The sequence below is a fragment of the Callithrix jacchus genome, chromosome 7 (assembly GCF_049354715.1).
Source record: "Callithrix jacchus isolate 240 chromosome 7, calJac240_pri, whole genome shotgun sequence".
Taxonomy (NCBI): Eukaryota; Metazoa; Chordata; class Mammalia; order Primates; family Cebidae; genus Callithrix; species Callithrix jacchus.
The window spans coordinates 82,036,517-82,052,460 of record NC_133508.1 but is presented as its reverse complement, the minus strand read 5'-3'; the positions used below and the strand labels follow the sequence as shown (position 1 = coordinate 82,052,460).

Below are 15,944 nucleotides of genomic sequence, written 5' to 3'. Positions count from 1 at the left end.
TCGGACTTCCGTTCAGACCTCCCGTGTCCTGCACGGGGAAGCAGCCAGGCGCGCGCTAGTTGCCTATTGGCCGGTGCAGCCGCTTCGCCGCCGGGGTGGACTCGAACCACGCCCCCTGGAGTGCGCCGGAAAACCAGGCGTGCTAGAGCGCGCGGGAGGTAAGCTTACCCGCACTCGTTGCGGAAACGCGGGCCCTTGGTGTCCTGCTGTCTTCATCAGCGTGGGTCGGGGGTGGGGTGTGTTGGGGTGGCTGGGTTTGGGCTTTCCAGAAAAGGTGACGCTGCCTGAGTTGAGCTTAAAACACGCGCAGGAGTTAGGCTAGGAGAGGGTCGTGTGGGGGAAAGAGGGTGTTCTGGGCACCGGTACATTCCGAGAAAGGATGGAGAGATCAGTGCTCGCCAGAAAGTGAAAGAGGCGAAGAGTATGCCATTAGAGAAGTCTGAGGAGGGGGTAGGGCAACCGACTAGTAGGGAAGCTTTTGAAATAATCCAGTCGACCGGGCGCGGTAGTTCACGCCTGTTATCACAGCACTTCGGGAAGCCGAGGCAGGCGGATCACCTGAGGTCAGGAGTTTGAGACAAGCCTAACCAACATGGAGAAACCCCGCCTCTACTAAAAATACAAAATTAGCTGGGCATAGTGACACATGCCTGTAATCCCAGCTACTTGGGAGGCTGAGGCAAGAGAATCGCTCTCCACCTGGGAGGTGGAGGTTGCGGTGAGCTGAGATCGAGCCATTGCACTCCAGCCCGGGCAACAAGAGCGAAACTGTCTCAAAAAAAAAAAAAAAAAGGAAAGAAGTAATCTAAGTGATAATGTGAACTTGAATTAAGGCTGGCAGTATGGATGGCGAGGAAGGGACAAATTGTGAAGCAGCTAGGTGGTTTAGTCGACCTAGAGGGTGACTGAACTTGAAAGAGGTTCCTATTGGAGACTAGTCCATCCCCAAACACTCTGATTCCCATCCACCAACTCTCCTTGGTTACTCATTGTTTATAGCTCATCTTCAGCTTCTCTCAACTGAGTCCATTTCATCATTATTCAGAACTGCTTGGGCCAGGCACAGTGGCTCATGCCTGTAATCACTTTAGGAGGCCGTGCTGGGAGGATCACTTGAGCCCAGGAGCTCAAGACTAGCCTCAAAGAATAAATCCGTGAGATGAAAAAAGAAGGAGAAGGAGGAGGAGGGAGAGGGAGAGGGGGAGGCTGAGGCTGAAGAAAAAGAAAAAGACTAGCTTGGGCAACAGAGTGAAACCTTTTCTCTACAAAAAAAAATTTTTAAATGAGTTGGTCATAGTGGTGCGTGCCTGTAGTCCCAGCTACCTGGGAGGTTGAGGCAAGAGGATGGCTTGAGCCCAGAAGGTCGAGGCTGCAGTGAACCATGATCTCGCCATTGCACTCCAGCCTGGGCAGCAGAGCGGCAAAGTGAGGGACACACTGTCTCTAAAAAAAAACTGTTTGGGTTTCTCCCATCCTAAAAAGGGAAACTCTTTTGACTATCCCCCATCGCATTAATTCATTTAACAAGTATTTATTATGTATAGTTTACCTGGCACTGACTGGACACACACCAGTCAACAGAAGAGAATCAGTCCTTGCACTCATGTAGTTTTTTTACAGTCAAGTTCAGGAAGCACACAATGATGGAAAGAATCAAAGTAATGTGAAATTACATGGATGTAAGAGCTACAAGGCAGAAGTACATGATAGGATAAGATGGGGGCAGGGGGGGATGTGATTTGGACATTTCAGTCAAGACCTGAAAAATCATTAGATGTGAGGTAAAGCCTAAGAGTCCAAACAGAGGAAATGGGTTGTGTGAGGCCCCAAGGTGGACAGACACACTTGAGGTGTTTAAGCAGCTAAATTCATAGTTGGCTAGAGCACAGTGAGAGGGGATGAGGTGGATAGTGCCCGGATCATCATACAGCCCACAAGGCTGCTGTAAGAGTACTGCCTTCTTTTATTTTATTTATTTATTTTTTTTTTTGAAACACGTTACAAATGCTAGCTGAGGACAAGAGTACTGCCTTCTAAGAGAAGGGTATGGCAGCCAAATCCCTCCAATGACCTATAAAGATAATTTGTGACCCTCCCCTCCCCTCACCATCTGCTGTACTTCTCTGACCTCTTTTACCACTCAGCCCCATCTCATTCCATTCTTTTTTTTCCCTTTTATTTTATTTATTTATTTATTTATTTTTTTAAGGCTAGTCAAGTGAAGCAGTGGGAGTAGAGAAGGAACAAAGAAATCTGTAACTGGTCAAGTGGTTTTTTATTTATTTATTTTAAATATAAAGATGGGGTTTCACCATGATGGCCAGGCTGGTCTTGAACTCCTGACCTCAGGTGATCCACCCACCTCAGCCTCCCAAAGTGCTAGGATTACAGGTGTGAGCCACCGCACCCGGCCATCTCATTCCATTCTAACCACATTGACCTACTTACTGTAACACAGACATAGCAGGCACCCTCCTTGGGGCCTTTGCAATCACTTAGAATGCTTTGGGTCTACCTTGACCACAGTCTTTAAAATTGCAACATTATACCCCACCTTGGCACTCTTTTTCCCCACTTGCTCTAATTTTTGCTTTTTATGCTAATATTTATCATCTAACATCCTATGGAATTTACTTATGTTCATTATTCCTTTTCTGTCCCCATTAGAATATAAGCTCCCTGAGGGCGGGAACTTTTGGTGTTTTATTTACTGAAGTATGCCAAGTGCCTAAAACTGCTTGGGACATATTAGGGACTCCATAAATATTTCCTCAATCTTTTTTTTTTTTTTCTTTCTTTTTTTTTTTTTTTTTTTGAGAAGGAGTTTCGCTGTTGTTACCCAGGCTGGAGTACAATGGCGCGATCTCAGCTCACTGCAACCTCTGCCTCCTGGATTCAGGCAATTCTCCTGCCTTAGCCTCCCGAGTAGCTGGGACTACAGGCACGCACCTCCATGCCCAGCTAATTTTTGTATTTTTAATAGAGACGGTGTTTCACCTTGTTAACCAGGATGGTCTCGATCTCTTGACCTCATGATCCACCTGCCTCGGCCTCCCAACGTGCTGGGATTATAGGTGTGAACCACCACGCCTGGTCCTGTTTTTTTTTCTCTAAGAGACAGGGTCTTGTTGAGCCCAGGATGGAGTGCAGTGGCATAATCATAACTCACTGCAGCCTTGACCTTCTGGGCTCAAGCTGTTCATCACTTCAGCCTCCAGAATAGTGGAATTATGGTGTTGAGCCACCATAACCAGCTTGCTCAACAATTTACTGTCCCACAGTAAAGGCCTAGAGTGTTTAAAAAAGAAAGAAAAATGAAAAAAGGAAGGAAGAAAAGAGAGAGGGAGAAAAGAAAGAAAATAAAAGAATATAATGGGGCGCCTGCAGGCGCCGTGGCTCATGCCTGTAATTCCAGCACTTTGGGAGGCCGAGGTGGGCTGACTGCTTTAGTTCTGGAGGTCGAGACTAGCCTGGGCAACATGGTGAAACACTGTCTCTAACAAAAATACAAAAATTAGCTAGTGTGCACCTGTGGTCCCAGCTGCTTGGAGTCGGGGTGGGGTATTGGGGTGGGAGGATTTCTTGAGCCAGGGAAGCAGAGGTTGCAGTGAGCCAAGATTTCACCACTGAACTCCAGCCTGTGTGACAGAGTGAGACCCCGTCTCAAAAAAAAAGAATGGGAAGCCATCGAAGGTTATAAGGAAGGAAGTGACATGATCCAGAAAAGGTTGCTTTCTCTTTGGAGAATGGATTGTAGAATGAATATGGAAGTAAGCAAATTTAGTGAAGGATGTTTGGCTATGAAGGGAAGGAGGGTGGGACTTGACTGTATACAAGCCAAGGGAAGAACTTCCCCCTTGCTCTCTGAAGATCTCCTGAAAAATCAACTCAAAAGGCAGATTAGCTAGAGAAAAGGCATACAAATGTATTAACATGCACACTGGAAGAACCACAAAGTGATTACCCATCCCCCTACAGAGTTCAGAAGTTTATATACTGTCTGGCAAAACATTATGGGAGGGGTAGAAGAGAAATTCTGTTTTTTGTTTTGTAGAGATGAGGTCTTGCTATGTTGTAGGCCTAGTCTCGAACTCCTGGGCTCAAGCAATCTTCCTGCCTTGGCCTCCCAAAGTACTAGGATTACAGGTCTGAGCCAGTATGTCCAGCCCTGTATGTTTAAGGAGATTGTGTTGAAGGGCCATAAAGGATTACTAGGGAGAATGGAATGGGGACAGAGATTAATTTATAAATAGTTCTCTTTGGAATTTGAATAATTATGAGAGGTAGATGATACCTCGTAAAAGGGTTTGTTCAGGTATGGTTTCGTGTTAGTCTTAGCAGGAAGGGAAGACAAAACAAGTATTCTTTTTAGTGGGTTTGGACTTTAGGCAGATAAAGAGTTCCAGACAACAACTTCATCCTGGCTTTGGGAGAGTCTGTGTGGGGTGGAAGGATTGAGGCTTCTTCAGTTCAGCATGTCAAAGTGCCATATTTTTGGGTATTGGTTTCTTTTTTTTGAGACAGAGTCTTGCTCTGTCTCTGTTGCCCAGGCTGTGCAGTGGCACGATCTCAGCTCCCTGCAAGCTCTGCCTCCTGGGTTCAAGCGAGCACATCCAGCTAATTTTTTTGTATTTTTAGTAGAGATGGGGTTTCTCCATGTTGGCCAGGCTGGTCTCAAATTCCTGACCTCAAGTGATCCACCTGCCTTGGCCTCCTGCAGTGTTGGGATTATAGGCCAGCCACCAAACCCAGCCTGGGGTATTGGTTTCTGAGCTCCAGCAGTTAGAAGGGATTAGAGGAGCAGGACCCTGAAGAGGTGGAAGTTGAGACAGTGCAAATGAAGGTAGATTTGAAGGGTTTTTTTCTCTGAAGGAGGAGTCAAGCTCTTTTGATGCAAATGAGCACATCCCGTAAAATCAAAGGTTTGGCGGGGGTGGGGGGTGGGGAGGGTTGATACAGGGGCTTAGCAGGGACTGCATTTTATCACAGTGTAAGAGTACACGTTGTGGATTTGAAAGAACAAGTTGCCTAATTTCCATAAACCTCAATTTCCTTATAACTAAGATGGAGGTGATACTGGTACATACTTCATGAGGAGTATGTACCAGGAGATTGAGACATCTGGTAAACCTCTTCATGAGGTCTGATATAGAGTGAGCACTCACAAAGTATTAGCTCCTTTTAGCTGTTAGAGAAAAGGTAGCCTTAAGAACAATCAGGGAGCAGTGAAAATCAACCAGGCACACTTTCTCATTCCTAATGGTCAGCCACCTATGGTTTACTAGATCAGGAAAAGATTAGGAATATAAATAGCTCATCTCTATTCTCCCACTGATTTGCCATCTGTTCTTAGGCAGATCTTTTGTCCCTGTGATCCTTGGTTTCTTCTAGGATAGAATGCAGATTTGGGGGCCAGGCGTGGTGGCTCACACCTATAATCCCAGCACTTTGGGAGGCAGAAGTGAGGAGATCACCTGAGGTCGGGAGTTTGAGACCAGCCTGACCAACATGGAGAAACCCCAACTCTGCTAAAAATACAGAATTAGCCAGGCGTGGTGGCACGTGCCTGTTATCCCAGCTACTCGGGAGGCTGAAGTAGGAGAATCGCTTGAACCCAGGAAGCAGAGGTTGTGGTGAGCCAAGATTGTGCCATTGCCCTCCAGCCTGGGCAACAAGAGTGAAATTCCATCTCAGCAAAAAAAAAAAAAAAAAAAAAAAGAATGCAGGTTTTGGACTAGATGACTACTAAAGGCTGTTTCAGTGTAACCATGCTACATCTCTAAGAGGCAGAGAAACCATCTACCCCAGTTCTCCCAGGCACACCTAAACAACCCCTATCCATACACACAGTTACAATAAGCATCAGAGATACACAAATGCTCCCAAACAGGAGGCTTTGGTCCTGGATCCATCCCAGCCCTGGCCTCTCAATCTTTGCATGTCTCCGGGGCTATAACGCTAACCCCCTTGAGGCCACTTGCTCAGCTCTACCAGTTGTATCTCAGTGCTGCAGCCAGCCAAGGGTAATCCCATGAGCATCTTGAGAGTGCTTGAGAAAAGCTGGACCCTATGTGAATGGTGTAGGGAGGGAAGTGACTGTCACCCCTGGAAGGCCACAAATTACGGCCTCATTGTGACTGACTGCTTTGGCTGGGTCTTTGTTTCAGGTCATCATGAGGAAACCACGAGCAGCCGTGGGAAGTGGTCACAGGAAGCAGGCAGCCAGCCAGGAACAGAGGCAGAAACATGCTAAGAGCAGCAGTCAGGCCAAGGCTTCTACCCCTAATGGTAAGGAACTCAGTTGTGGTCCAAGGCTCATCAGCCATGAAAGGGGGCAGATACAGGCTGGGAAGGGATTGTGATAAGTGTCATTAAGAGACTTACTAAGGGCCAGGTGTAATAGCTCACACCTGTAATCCCAGCACTTTGGGAGGCCAAAGTGGGTGGATCCCTTGAGCCCAGGAGTTTGAGACCAGCCTCAATAATATGGTGAAACCCCATCTCTATGCTTATGTGGTGGTGAGCATCATGTAGTCGCAGCTACTCTAGAGGCTGAGGTAGGCTGATTGCTTGACCCTGGAAGGCAGACGTTGTACTGAGTGGAGATAGTGCCACTGCACTCCAGCCTGGGCAACAGAGCCAGACTCTGTCTCAAAAAAAAGAAAAAGAGAGACTCACTAAGGGTATAATTCTGACTATATTGCTGTGTGACATTAGGATAATTGCTCTGAATGGCTGCTTTCTTACCAGTCAAATGGAGCAGTAGTTCAGCATTTCTTCCTTCATGTGGCTTTCATGGGACCAAATGAGTTTATGAGCCTGAAAATGTTTTGTAAATAAGAAAGCCCTGCACAGGTATAAATTATAGCTGGCTAAACTCTTAGGTTTTCATTACAGCTCAGAAACAAAGAAGCCAATAGTACCACCCTGAGAAAATTAAGGCCAGAAACTTAGCCACAGTTACATGCAATTACAGAACTCTGGTCTGACTCCAGCTCCAAAGCCTAAGGGGATTGGTTGGAGGAAGCCCTAAGTGGGAGCATACTGTCACAGGCTGCTGTGTCCCAAGACCCCGGTGCACAGCTTGTGCAGGGATGATTTCTGAGTGTCCTGGGGCTCCAGCAGGCCTGGCCAGACAGCTGGAAGAGGTGGTATTGCAGGCCTCTGTCTCCCCATACCATCTATTCAGAGACATAGCTGAAGTCACAGCCTTCCGAGGAAGTCTGCTAAGCTGGTATGACCAAAAGAAGCGGGACCTACCGTGGAGGCGACAGGTAGGCAGGCGAGGAACAGGGACAGTGGGTGGAGACAGGTATCCATCCCCCTCCACCCTAACTCCTCATCTGGGGTTACATTGACAGGCAGAAGATGAGGTGGACCTGGACAGGCGGGCATATGCTGGTCAGTACATCTCCTGAGAGCAGGGCACTTTGCATCAAGGACCTTGGGTCTGGAGGCTGTGGGCCAGGATAGGGCAGGTCAGCAGTGTCCTCATGCCAACTCCTTTCCCCCAGTGTGGGTCTCAGAGGTCATGCTGCAGCAGACCCAGGTTGCCACGGTGATCAACTACTATACCAGATGGATGCAGGTGACTCCAGGGGAGGAAGGGGAGGGTCATGGGTCAGACCCCAGATGAGAGCCTCTACTTTGGGGTAGGTGTAGAGAAGGCTTCCTCTACCACCCTCACCCTTGACCTTGTCTCTTTCTGCCTGCCTGTGGCTGTAGAAGTGGCCTACACTGCAGGATCTGGCCAGTGCTTCCCTGGAGGTGAGAGCTACCCAAGGGTAGAGGGAATAGGAACAATGGAGGGGCTGACAGTGATCTCTCTGACCTCTGATCCCACCCACAGGAGGTGAATCAGCTCTGGGCCGGCCTGGGCTACTATTCTCGAGGCCGGCGGCTGCAAGAGGGAGCTCGGAAGGTAAGGGGATGGCAGGAGGGTGGGAACCTAGGAGTCTTGGTATCTCATAAGCTTGAGTCTTGCACTCCAATCAGGTAGTAGAGAAGCTAGGGGGCCACATGCCACGTACAGCAGAGACCCTGCAGCAGCTCCTGCCTGGTGTGGGGCGCTACACAGCTGGGGCCATTGCCTCTATTGCCTTTGGCCAGGTAAGCCCACAGTCCACCCCCATTTTGTATATGCTCAGCCTCCTTCCTCCCAGCCCAGGCTGACTCTTTGGCTCCTCTTTGCCAGGCAACCAGTGTGGTAGATGGCAACGTAGCACGGGTGCTGTGCCGTGTCCGGGCCATTGGTGCTGATCCTAGCAGCAAACTTGTCTCCCAGCAGCTCTGGTAGGATGTCAGGGTGACAAGGGTGCTTCAGGGGTGTTTCCAAAGGAGCTTTGGCTCATAGCAGTGTTCCCTTCTTTTAGGAGTCTAGCCCAGCAGCTAGTGGACCCAGCCCGGCCAGGAGATTTCAACCAAGCAGCCATGGAGCTAGGGGCCACAGTGTGTACTCCGCAGCGCCCACTGTGCAGCCAGTGCCCTGTGCAGAGCCTGTGCCGGGCACGCCAGAGAGTAAGCCTAATTGGGAAGGGGCAGTGAGGAGTCCTAAGGAGTGACTCTGCCCCATGACACCCAACCCTGTGCCTCTCAGGTGAAGCAGGAACAGCCCTTAGCCTCACAGAGCCTGTTGGGCAGTCCTGACATAGAGGAGTGTGGTGAGCACCAAACCTAGCCCTCTCCCCAGCCCTTCCTGGCCCTGTCAGAAGCCTCATTCCAGTTCCTCCTCTAACCTTAGTAAGAGTCTGCAGAACCCGGCCAAAGCCTGCTCTCTAGGCTTGGCACCTGAGCTGTCTTGGCCTGAGTAGGGCTCAGGGATCTCCATTCCCAGCTCCCAGCACTGGACAGTGCCAGCTGTGCCTGCCACCCTCGGAGCCCTGGGACCAGACCCTGGGAGTGGTCAACTTCCCCAGAAAGGCCAGCCGTAAGCCCTCCAGGGAGGAGAGCTCTGCCACCTGTGTTCTGGAACAGCCCAGGGCCCTTGGGGGTGCCCGAATTCTGCTGGTGCAAAGGCCCAACTCAGGTAGCTGGATACTGTGCATGGAGGGCAGTGGCATGAGTAACAAGGGAGAATGGAAGGAATTGGCAGCTGACCCCTGCCTGCCTGCCCTCCCTCTCAGGTCTGCTGGCAGGACTGTGGGAGTTCCCGTCTGTGACCTGGGAGCCCTCAGAGCCGCTTCAGCGCAAGGCCCTGCTGCAGGAACTCCAGCGTTGGGCTGGGCCCCTCCCAGACACACACCTCCGGCACCTCGGGGAGGTAAGTGAGCAGCGGGAGGGCCAGCGATGTTGGCTTTTGAGGCTATATCCACAGGCCTATTTGAACCCCTTGGCCCTTCCTCCAGGTTGTCCATGTCTTCTCTCACATCAAGCTGACATATCAAGTATATGGTCTTGCCCTGGAAGGGCAGACCCCAGTGACCACTGCACCACCAGGCGCTCGCTGGCTGACCCGGGAGGAATTTCACACTGCAGCTGTCTCCACTGCCGTGAAAAAGGCATGACCTTTGTTGTCTTTGTTGTATTTCTTTGTGTTTCCTACATGTTCTATATGAACATATTACTGTGTAAACAGGGGAAAAAGCATGTTTGATTTTATTGTTTGAGATGGAGACTCACTCTGTTGCCCAGGCTGGAGTATAGTGGTGCGATCTTGGCTTACTGCAACCTTTGCCTACTAGGTTCAAGTGATTTTTGTGCTTCAACCTCCTGAGTAGCTGGGATTACAGGTGTGCACCACCATAACCATACCCAGCTGTTTTGTACTTTTTGTAGAGATGGGGGTTTTACCATGTTGGCCAGGCTGGTCTCAAACTCCTGGCCTCAAGTGATCCACCCACCTCATCCTCCCAAAGTGCTGGGATTACAGGCGTGAAGCACTGCACCCGGCCAAAAAAAAAAAAAACACGCTTTTTATTTTCTTTTTTTGAGACAGAGTCTCACTGTGTTGCCCAGGTTGGAGTGCGATGGCACAATATTGGCTCACTGCAACCTTGCCTCCCAGGTTCAAGTGATTCTCTTGCCTCAGCCTCCCAAGTAGCTGGGATTACAGGTATGTGCCATCATGCCTGGCTGATTTTTTGTTTTTTAACTTTTATTTTTATTCTTTGCTGGGGGAGACGGAGTCTCTCTCTGTCACCAAGTCTGGAGTACAGTGGTGTGATCTCAGGTTGCTACAAACCCTGATTCCCAAGTTCAAATGATTCTCCTGCCTCAAAGCGTGCACCACTCTAGGGTCAACTGCCACGTTGGGCGCCAGATGTAGGGTCCAGTCCCACAGGGTTCTGTGAGCCTCTCCTGGGTGGTGCAGAGATGAGAAATTCTAGAAATAAAAGACACAGACACAGAGATAGAGAAAAGAGAGTTTGGGCCCAGGGATCCACTGCTACTCAAATCGTGGAGACCAGCAGTGGCCCCGAATGCCAGGACACTCTCACTTTTATTGAGTTGCAAATCTGAGGGCAGGGTAGGTAGGGCATGGTCTTGGTGGTTGGAGACTGAGGGGCAGGGTAGATAGGATGTGGCAGTGATAGGGTCAAGTACATTATGTGTCATTCAGGTAGGGGTCAGGAATTTCTGGCACCTGAAGTGAGGTAAGGAGCATAATGCATCAGCACCTTTTCCATACTTACCAAGAAAGAACTAAAACATTAAGATTTATATTACTATTACTATTACTGATTATCTTTTCTAAGAAAAAAGGAACCAGGTGCAGAAGTGGAACATGCGAGTAGACATGGAACGTGACCACTGAAGCACAACATCACATAGAGACAGTTAAGCCCCCAGATGTCTGCGAGTTTACCTGACAGCCATCAGGCCTCGCCACAAGAGCTTGGAGAAGTGGAATTTTCTCCTAACTTCCCCAGGAAGGAGATGTCTCGGCCACTTTGGACGTCTCCTTCCCTAGCTGGCTAAACAGCGGGCACTTTCCCAGTGCTGGCACTGCTGCACAGCTGCAAAGCATCGTGCCTTAGTGTCATTCATTTCACAATGTCACCCCAGGTTCACACTTCCGACCTGAGAGGCATTAGTAAAAGAATTAAGATCACCTATGAATAACTAAGATCACATATGAATAACTAGTAACTACTACAGTTATATTTCTAGTTACTTTCTTCTTCATTATTTATATGGAAATAGGCTGAGGCCTTTTGCTTCTGCCTTGGCACTTATGGGATCTCTCTACACCACCACACCTGGCTTTTTTTTTTTTTTTTTTTTCATTTATGGTAGAGATGAGGTTTCACCATGTTGGCCAGGCTGGTCTTGAACTCTTGACCTCAAGTGATCCACCTGCCTCAGCCTCCCAAAGTGCTGGAATTACAGACATGAGCCACCACGCCCAGCCCTGATTTTTTTATAGTTTTGGAAATGGGGTTTTACCACGTTTACCAGGCTGGTCTTGAACTCCTGGCCTCAAGTGATCTGAGATTACAGGCATGAGCCACCATGCCTGGCCAAAAAAAAGTACTGGGACATGAAGTTAAGGGCAGAACACCAGTTTGGCTCTTTTGGGAAAAGTGCCAGCTCTGTCTTCCCTGTCTTCTTGACTAGGTTTTCCGTGTGTATGAGGGCCAACAGCCAGGGACCTGCAGGGTAAGTCTCTTAGCCCCCTCTCAGCCATGTTTCCCCAGGCCTGAGTCCATGGGTTTTTAGTCGGTTAATTGATGTATGTTTGGATGAACATTTTCCACTCCAGGCTTCACTGGAGAGAGGACTAGGTCTTGACCTGGAGACCTTGCAGTAGGGGGTGCAGGGTAGAGGGAAAGGAACAAATTGATAAGGACAATCCAGTGTCACAGGTGTGGCATGCTGGGTTTTGTGGGATATGAACTGGGGAGCGATCAGTCCTTTTTTTTTGAGATGGAGTCTCACTCTGTCGCCCAAGCTGGAGTGCAGTGGCCTGATCTTGGCTCACTGCAACCTCTGCCTCCTGGATTCGAGTGATTCTCTTAATTCAGTCTCCTGAGTAGCTGGGATTACAGGTGCCTGCCACCACGCCTGGCTAATTTTTGTATTTTTAGTAGAGACAGGGTTTCACCATGTTAGTTAGCTAGACTGGTCTCGAACTCCTGACCTCAAGTGACCCGCTCGCCTCTGCCTCCCAAAGTGCTGGGATTACAGGCGTGAGCCACCTCACCCATCCATGGGAGCCATCAGTTCTATCTGAGAAGCAAGGATCAGGAAAGGCTGTTTGGAGGAAGCAGCTGGTAATCTGGGTCCTAGAAATAAATCATTTCTTCGGGTTTGGGAGGGGAATCAGCCGTAGCAATGTTCTTTCGGGTCCCAAGAGTAGTGTGTGAGCAAAGGTGGGGCCCAGTGCAAGCTGCAGTAGTGCTTCAGAAGCTGTGAGCAGTTGCTTTAGCTGGAAAGGTCAGCAGGGCCTGCTGGGTTAGTCAGGGTGTGAGCCCTAGGCCGCTGACCCATTTTAGATGGAGGAGAGAGGACTGAGATTTGCATTTTTAGGACAATTCGATTCCCTCAGGCAACCTTTTGGAGAGCTGATTGCTGGGACAGATAATTGAGGGAGGATGAAAGCTCTACAGCATTCCAGGCTAAGCCTGAGCTATCTGTAGAATCAGGGAAAGGGAAGGAGGGCAAAGAGAGGATTGTTTGCTCCCCAACTACTACAAGGCCTCCCTCCTTCTATTTTTTTCACAGGGTTCCAAAAGGTCCCAGGTGTCCTCTCCATCCAGTCGGAAAAAGCCCAGCATGGGCCAGCAAGTCCTGGATGATTTCTTTCGGCCTCACATCTCCACTGATGCACCCAGCCTCAACAGTGCAGCCCAGTGACACCTCTGAAAGCCCCCATTCCCTGAGAATCCTGTTGTTAATAAAGTGCTTATTTTTGTAGTTATTTTGTGTTTTATTTTTGAGATGTGGGTCTTGATATGTTTCCCAGGCCAGTTTTGAACTCAAGTGATTCTCCCACTTCAACCTCCTAAAGTGTTTGTATTACAGGCATGAGCCACCGTGCCTGCCCTTTTGTAGCTATTTTGGAGCCTTCCACCCTCTCCCTAGTCCCCTCACTCCTCACATCTGAGGGAGGGACCCATGACGTTGTGCTTGGTCCTGAATTCCTCTGGCTGAACTCCCAGCCAGCCCTGGGCAGATGGGATGGGTCTGAGTTCTGTCCAGACTGATCTGTCCTCCATCCCCCAGGAGAAAGGCAAGGCAGCTGCAGGGAGCACCTGCCACTGGCTGACACCCAACACCCTCTGTCTAGGTCTCAGGTCAGCTCTGATTGGAGCGGTGGCATCACCCTGGAGTAGGTAGCTGGGCTCAACTCTCACCCAGACCTTCTCCATCTGCCGTGGTTGCTCCCTAGGGGGAGAGGAAGCACAGGTTTGTTCTGTTTTAAATTCCTACCTCAAGTACGAAATCATTTATTTTGGGCTATGTTATGTACAGAGTGAAACAATACAGAAAAGCAAATGGCTAATAATGACAGGATTTGAGGAGTGGGTGGGAGGAAATAGAATCAATGGGACACAAGGAGAATTCCAAAGTATTAACCAATACTTTGTTCTGTTTTCTAGTTGTGTAATTATTTTATTGTTCTTTGTATCTTGCATATTTATTATAGACTGTATATAAAAATGTTTTAGTTTTTAAAAGTCCCACCTCTTTGGAGCCCAGTGAGAGACACAGCTTCTGGCAGGTACTGATGAGATGGAAGTCATACGTGTCCTCGGGAGGCAGAGCTTTTCACTAGTTGGGCCTCCTGTGGATGTTAAGTTCTGTGTTGACTTCCCCAGAGCGCAGGACAGCTGGCTGCAGCCAGCTTTGGGCCTCCTTAGGCTTCCTGGCTCCAGGCAGCTTGCTCCTGTACAGACTGCCACAGGGCTCTGATGTTGCCCTGACCAAAGCCAGTGGCTCCCTGCCTCTGAATCAGCTCCAGAAAGAAAGTGTCCTCAGTAAAAAGGGACTTGGTGAAGACCTGAAGCAGAAACTTGCCTTTATCACCATCTAGCAGGATCCCCTGCCGGGCAAGTAGATGAGGCTGGTGCCCTGCAGCTCGGATCTGCCTTTCCTTTCCTGGCTGCTGGTAGTATGTGCCAGGGGGAGTCAGGAACTGGCCTCCAGCAGTTGCCACCCCTTCAGTGGCCTCCAAGATGTTAGGCGTATACAACCCCACGTGCTGAAGCCCTGGCCCCTTGTGCCGAGCCAGGAACTGCTCCACCTGGTCCTGTCCTGCCGTGGCCCTTGGCAGGGGCTCAGCCAGCACGAGAGTAGGGACAACGCTGCCCGCCTGGGCCTGCAGGGCTGTGAGCCTCAGTCCCCCGAGCCCAAACCCTGCTGCTATTTCGAGGCCCAACTCGGGATCCTCACCTGGGCTCAGTGGCAAGTGGCAAAAGCCCAGGCAGTCATGGAACCAGCGCAGAAGTGTGGGAGAGCTGCCGGGGGTGCAGGCCAAGGTCAGGTGGTCCACGTGGCTGACCCACCCGGGGCCAGACGCAGAGAGAACGGGCCTGAAGCCGGGCAGGAAGGGTCCGCGGTAGCCGGCGCGCTCCAACAAGGTCAGACTGAGGTTGCCGGCGGGTGAGTTGACCACTGCGTAGGTGGCGGCACCCTGCGCGTCCCGCACGCGAACCGGAGGAACGGGCACGCTGCAGCCCAGCGCTGCCAGCTCCCGGGCTGCGGCGCTGGCGTCCGCCACGTCGAAGCACAGGTTCGTGGCGCTGGGCACAGCATGACGCGGGTCCAGGCCGTACAGTGGCTCTCCTGGCCCCGCACCCTCGTTCACCAAAAAGACCGCGTCGCCGCTGCGCAGAGCCTGCTGACGCCAGCCGTCGGCCTCCCGCAAAGCCAGGGGCTGGAAGCTGAAGAGACGCTGCAGGTCTCGGGCGAGGGGCTGCCCCGCGGGCACGTGGAAGGTGATATGGCACAAACGAAGGGCGGGCGCGGCCATGGCGCTCCGGATGGCGACCTGGATTTGTCCTTTTGGGACCGCTCACTTGTGGCTGGGGACTTCGGGGCTCTCAGTCCTGGGCTGATCCTTGGAATTTTGCGGAGTCCAGTTTTTCCCGCAGAGCACGTTCCTCACTTTCTTCCGGAAAGAAGTCACCAGCCGACCCCTGAGAGCTCGCGGTTCTCCCTGCAGCGCCACCCCAGCCAGGAGCAGCCTCGGGACCACCGGGTCTCACTGAGCTGAGCTGCGGGTTGTGAGAACCACGCGGAGCTGGTGGACCAGCCGAGCCGGAGAAAGAGACCGGAGCCCGAGACTCCGCCTTTGACTCCCCACCCTCTCGCCCACACCCTGTCGCCTAGGATACTGCGGGGTCGCCGCGCTGCTCCTTCCCAGGGCCTCAGATCCTGTCACGTCCTTGGGCACTGAGCCTCCTTTCCCCAGCCCAGGAACTCACAATGGCTGCCATCACTCGGCGCCAGACGCTGGGCTCCCACTCATCTCCCCAACCTCACAGCGAAGGGACTCAGCCCGGGTTCAGAGAGGATTTGGAATTCTCTCTCCACATGTTTTGGGACAGGGTCTCACTCTGTCACCCAGTGGCACAATCACACTCACTGCAGCCTCGGTCTCCTGGGTTCAGGCAATTTTCCTGCCTCAGCACACAAATAGCTGGGACCACATGCCCACGCCATCACACTCCAGCTAATGAAAAATAATTTTTTGGCCTTTCGCGGTGGCTGACACCTGTAATCCTAGGGAGGTGTAAACTTCGGGAGGCCGAGGTGGGCAGATCACAGGGTCAGAAGTTCGAGACCAGCCAGGCCAGCATGGTGAAACTCTGTCTCTGATAAAAATACAAAAATTTGCCGGGCTTGGTGACAGGCACCGGTAATTCCAGCTACTAGGGAGGCTGAGGCAGAAGAATCGCTTGAACCCGGTGTAAGGTCTGACCACACCGTGGAAAGCATGGCGACCCCCATGAACCACATGTACACCTCTGGAGCTTTCCGGAATTAGAAAACCTGAAGTA

At 50.8% G+C, this 15,944-nt stretch overlaps 2 protein-coding genes across 9 annotated transcripts; one reads left to right on the top strand and one right to left on the bottom strand.

Annotated features, from left to right (window-relative positions):
• Nucleotides 1-2: 2 nt before the first annotated feature.
• On the top strand, nucleotides 3-12,855 carry MUTYH (mutY DNA glycosylase). Of its 8 annotated transcripts, none has more exons than XM_009001123.4 (16): nucleotides 3-158; nucleotides 6,168-6,288; nucleotides 7,126-7,274; nucleotides 7,362-7,401; nucleotides 7,515-7,588; nucleotides 7,726-7,767; nucleotides 7,850-7,921; nucleotides 7,996-8,109; nucleotides 8,195-8,292; nucleotides 8,373-8,517; nucleotides 8,597-8,660; nucleotides 8,834-9,025; nucleotides 9,123-9,259; nucleotides 9,345-9,497; nucleotides 11,557-11,598; nucleotides 12,664-12,855. In XM_009001123.4, exons 2-16 carry the CDS (start codon nucleotides 6,174-6,176, stop codon nucleotides 12,793-12,795), a joined length of 1,569 nt encoding a protein of 522 aa, XP_008999371.3. In that variant the 5' UTR covers nucleotides 3-158; nucleotides 6,168-6,173; the 3' UTR covers nucleotides 12,796-12,855. The 8 variants fall into 8 exon arrangements, with proteins under 8 accessions (XP_008999371.3, XP_008999370.3, XP_078187689.1 ...); XM_009001122.4 differs by having other exon boundaries at nucleotides 7,123-7,274; XM_054259289.2 differs by lacking the exon at nucleotides 3-158 and adding an exon at nucleotides 5,512-5,633 and having other exon boundaries at nucleotides 7,123-7,274.
• A 678-nt stretch (nucleotides 12,856-13,533) lies between these two features.
• HPDL (4-hydroxyphenylpyruvate dioxygenase like) lies at nucleotides 13,534-15,231 on the bottom strand. The gene has a single exon (XM_002750750.6). The coding sequence runs from the start codon at nucleotides 14,912-14,914 to the stop codon at nucleotides 13,799-13,801; it is 1,116 nt and encodes a 371-aa protein (XP_002750796.3). The 5' UTR covers nucleotides 14,915-15,231; the 3' UTR covers nucleotides 13,534-13,798.
• Between the last annotated feature and the right edge of the window lie 713 nt (nucleotides 15,232-15,944).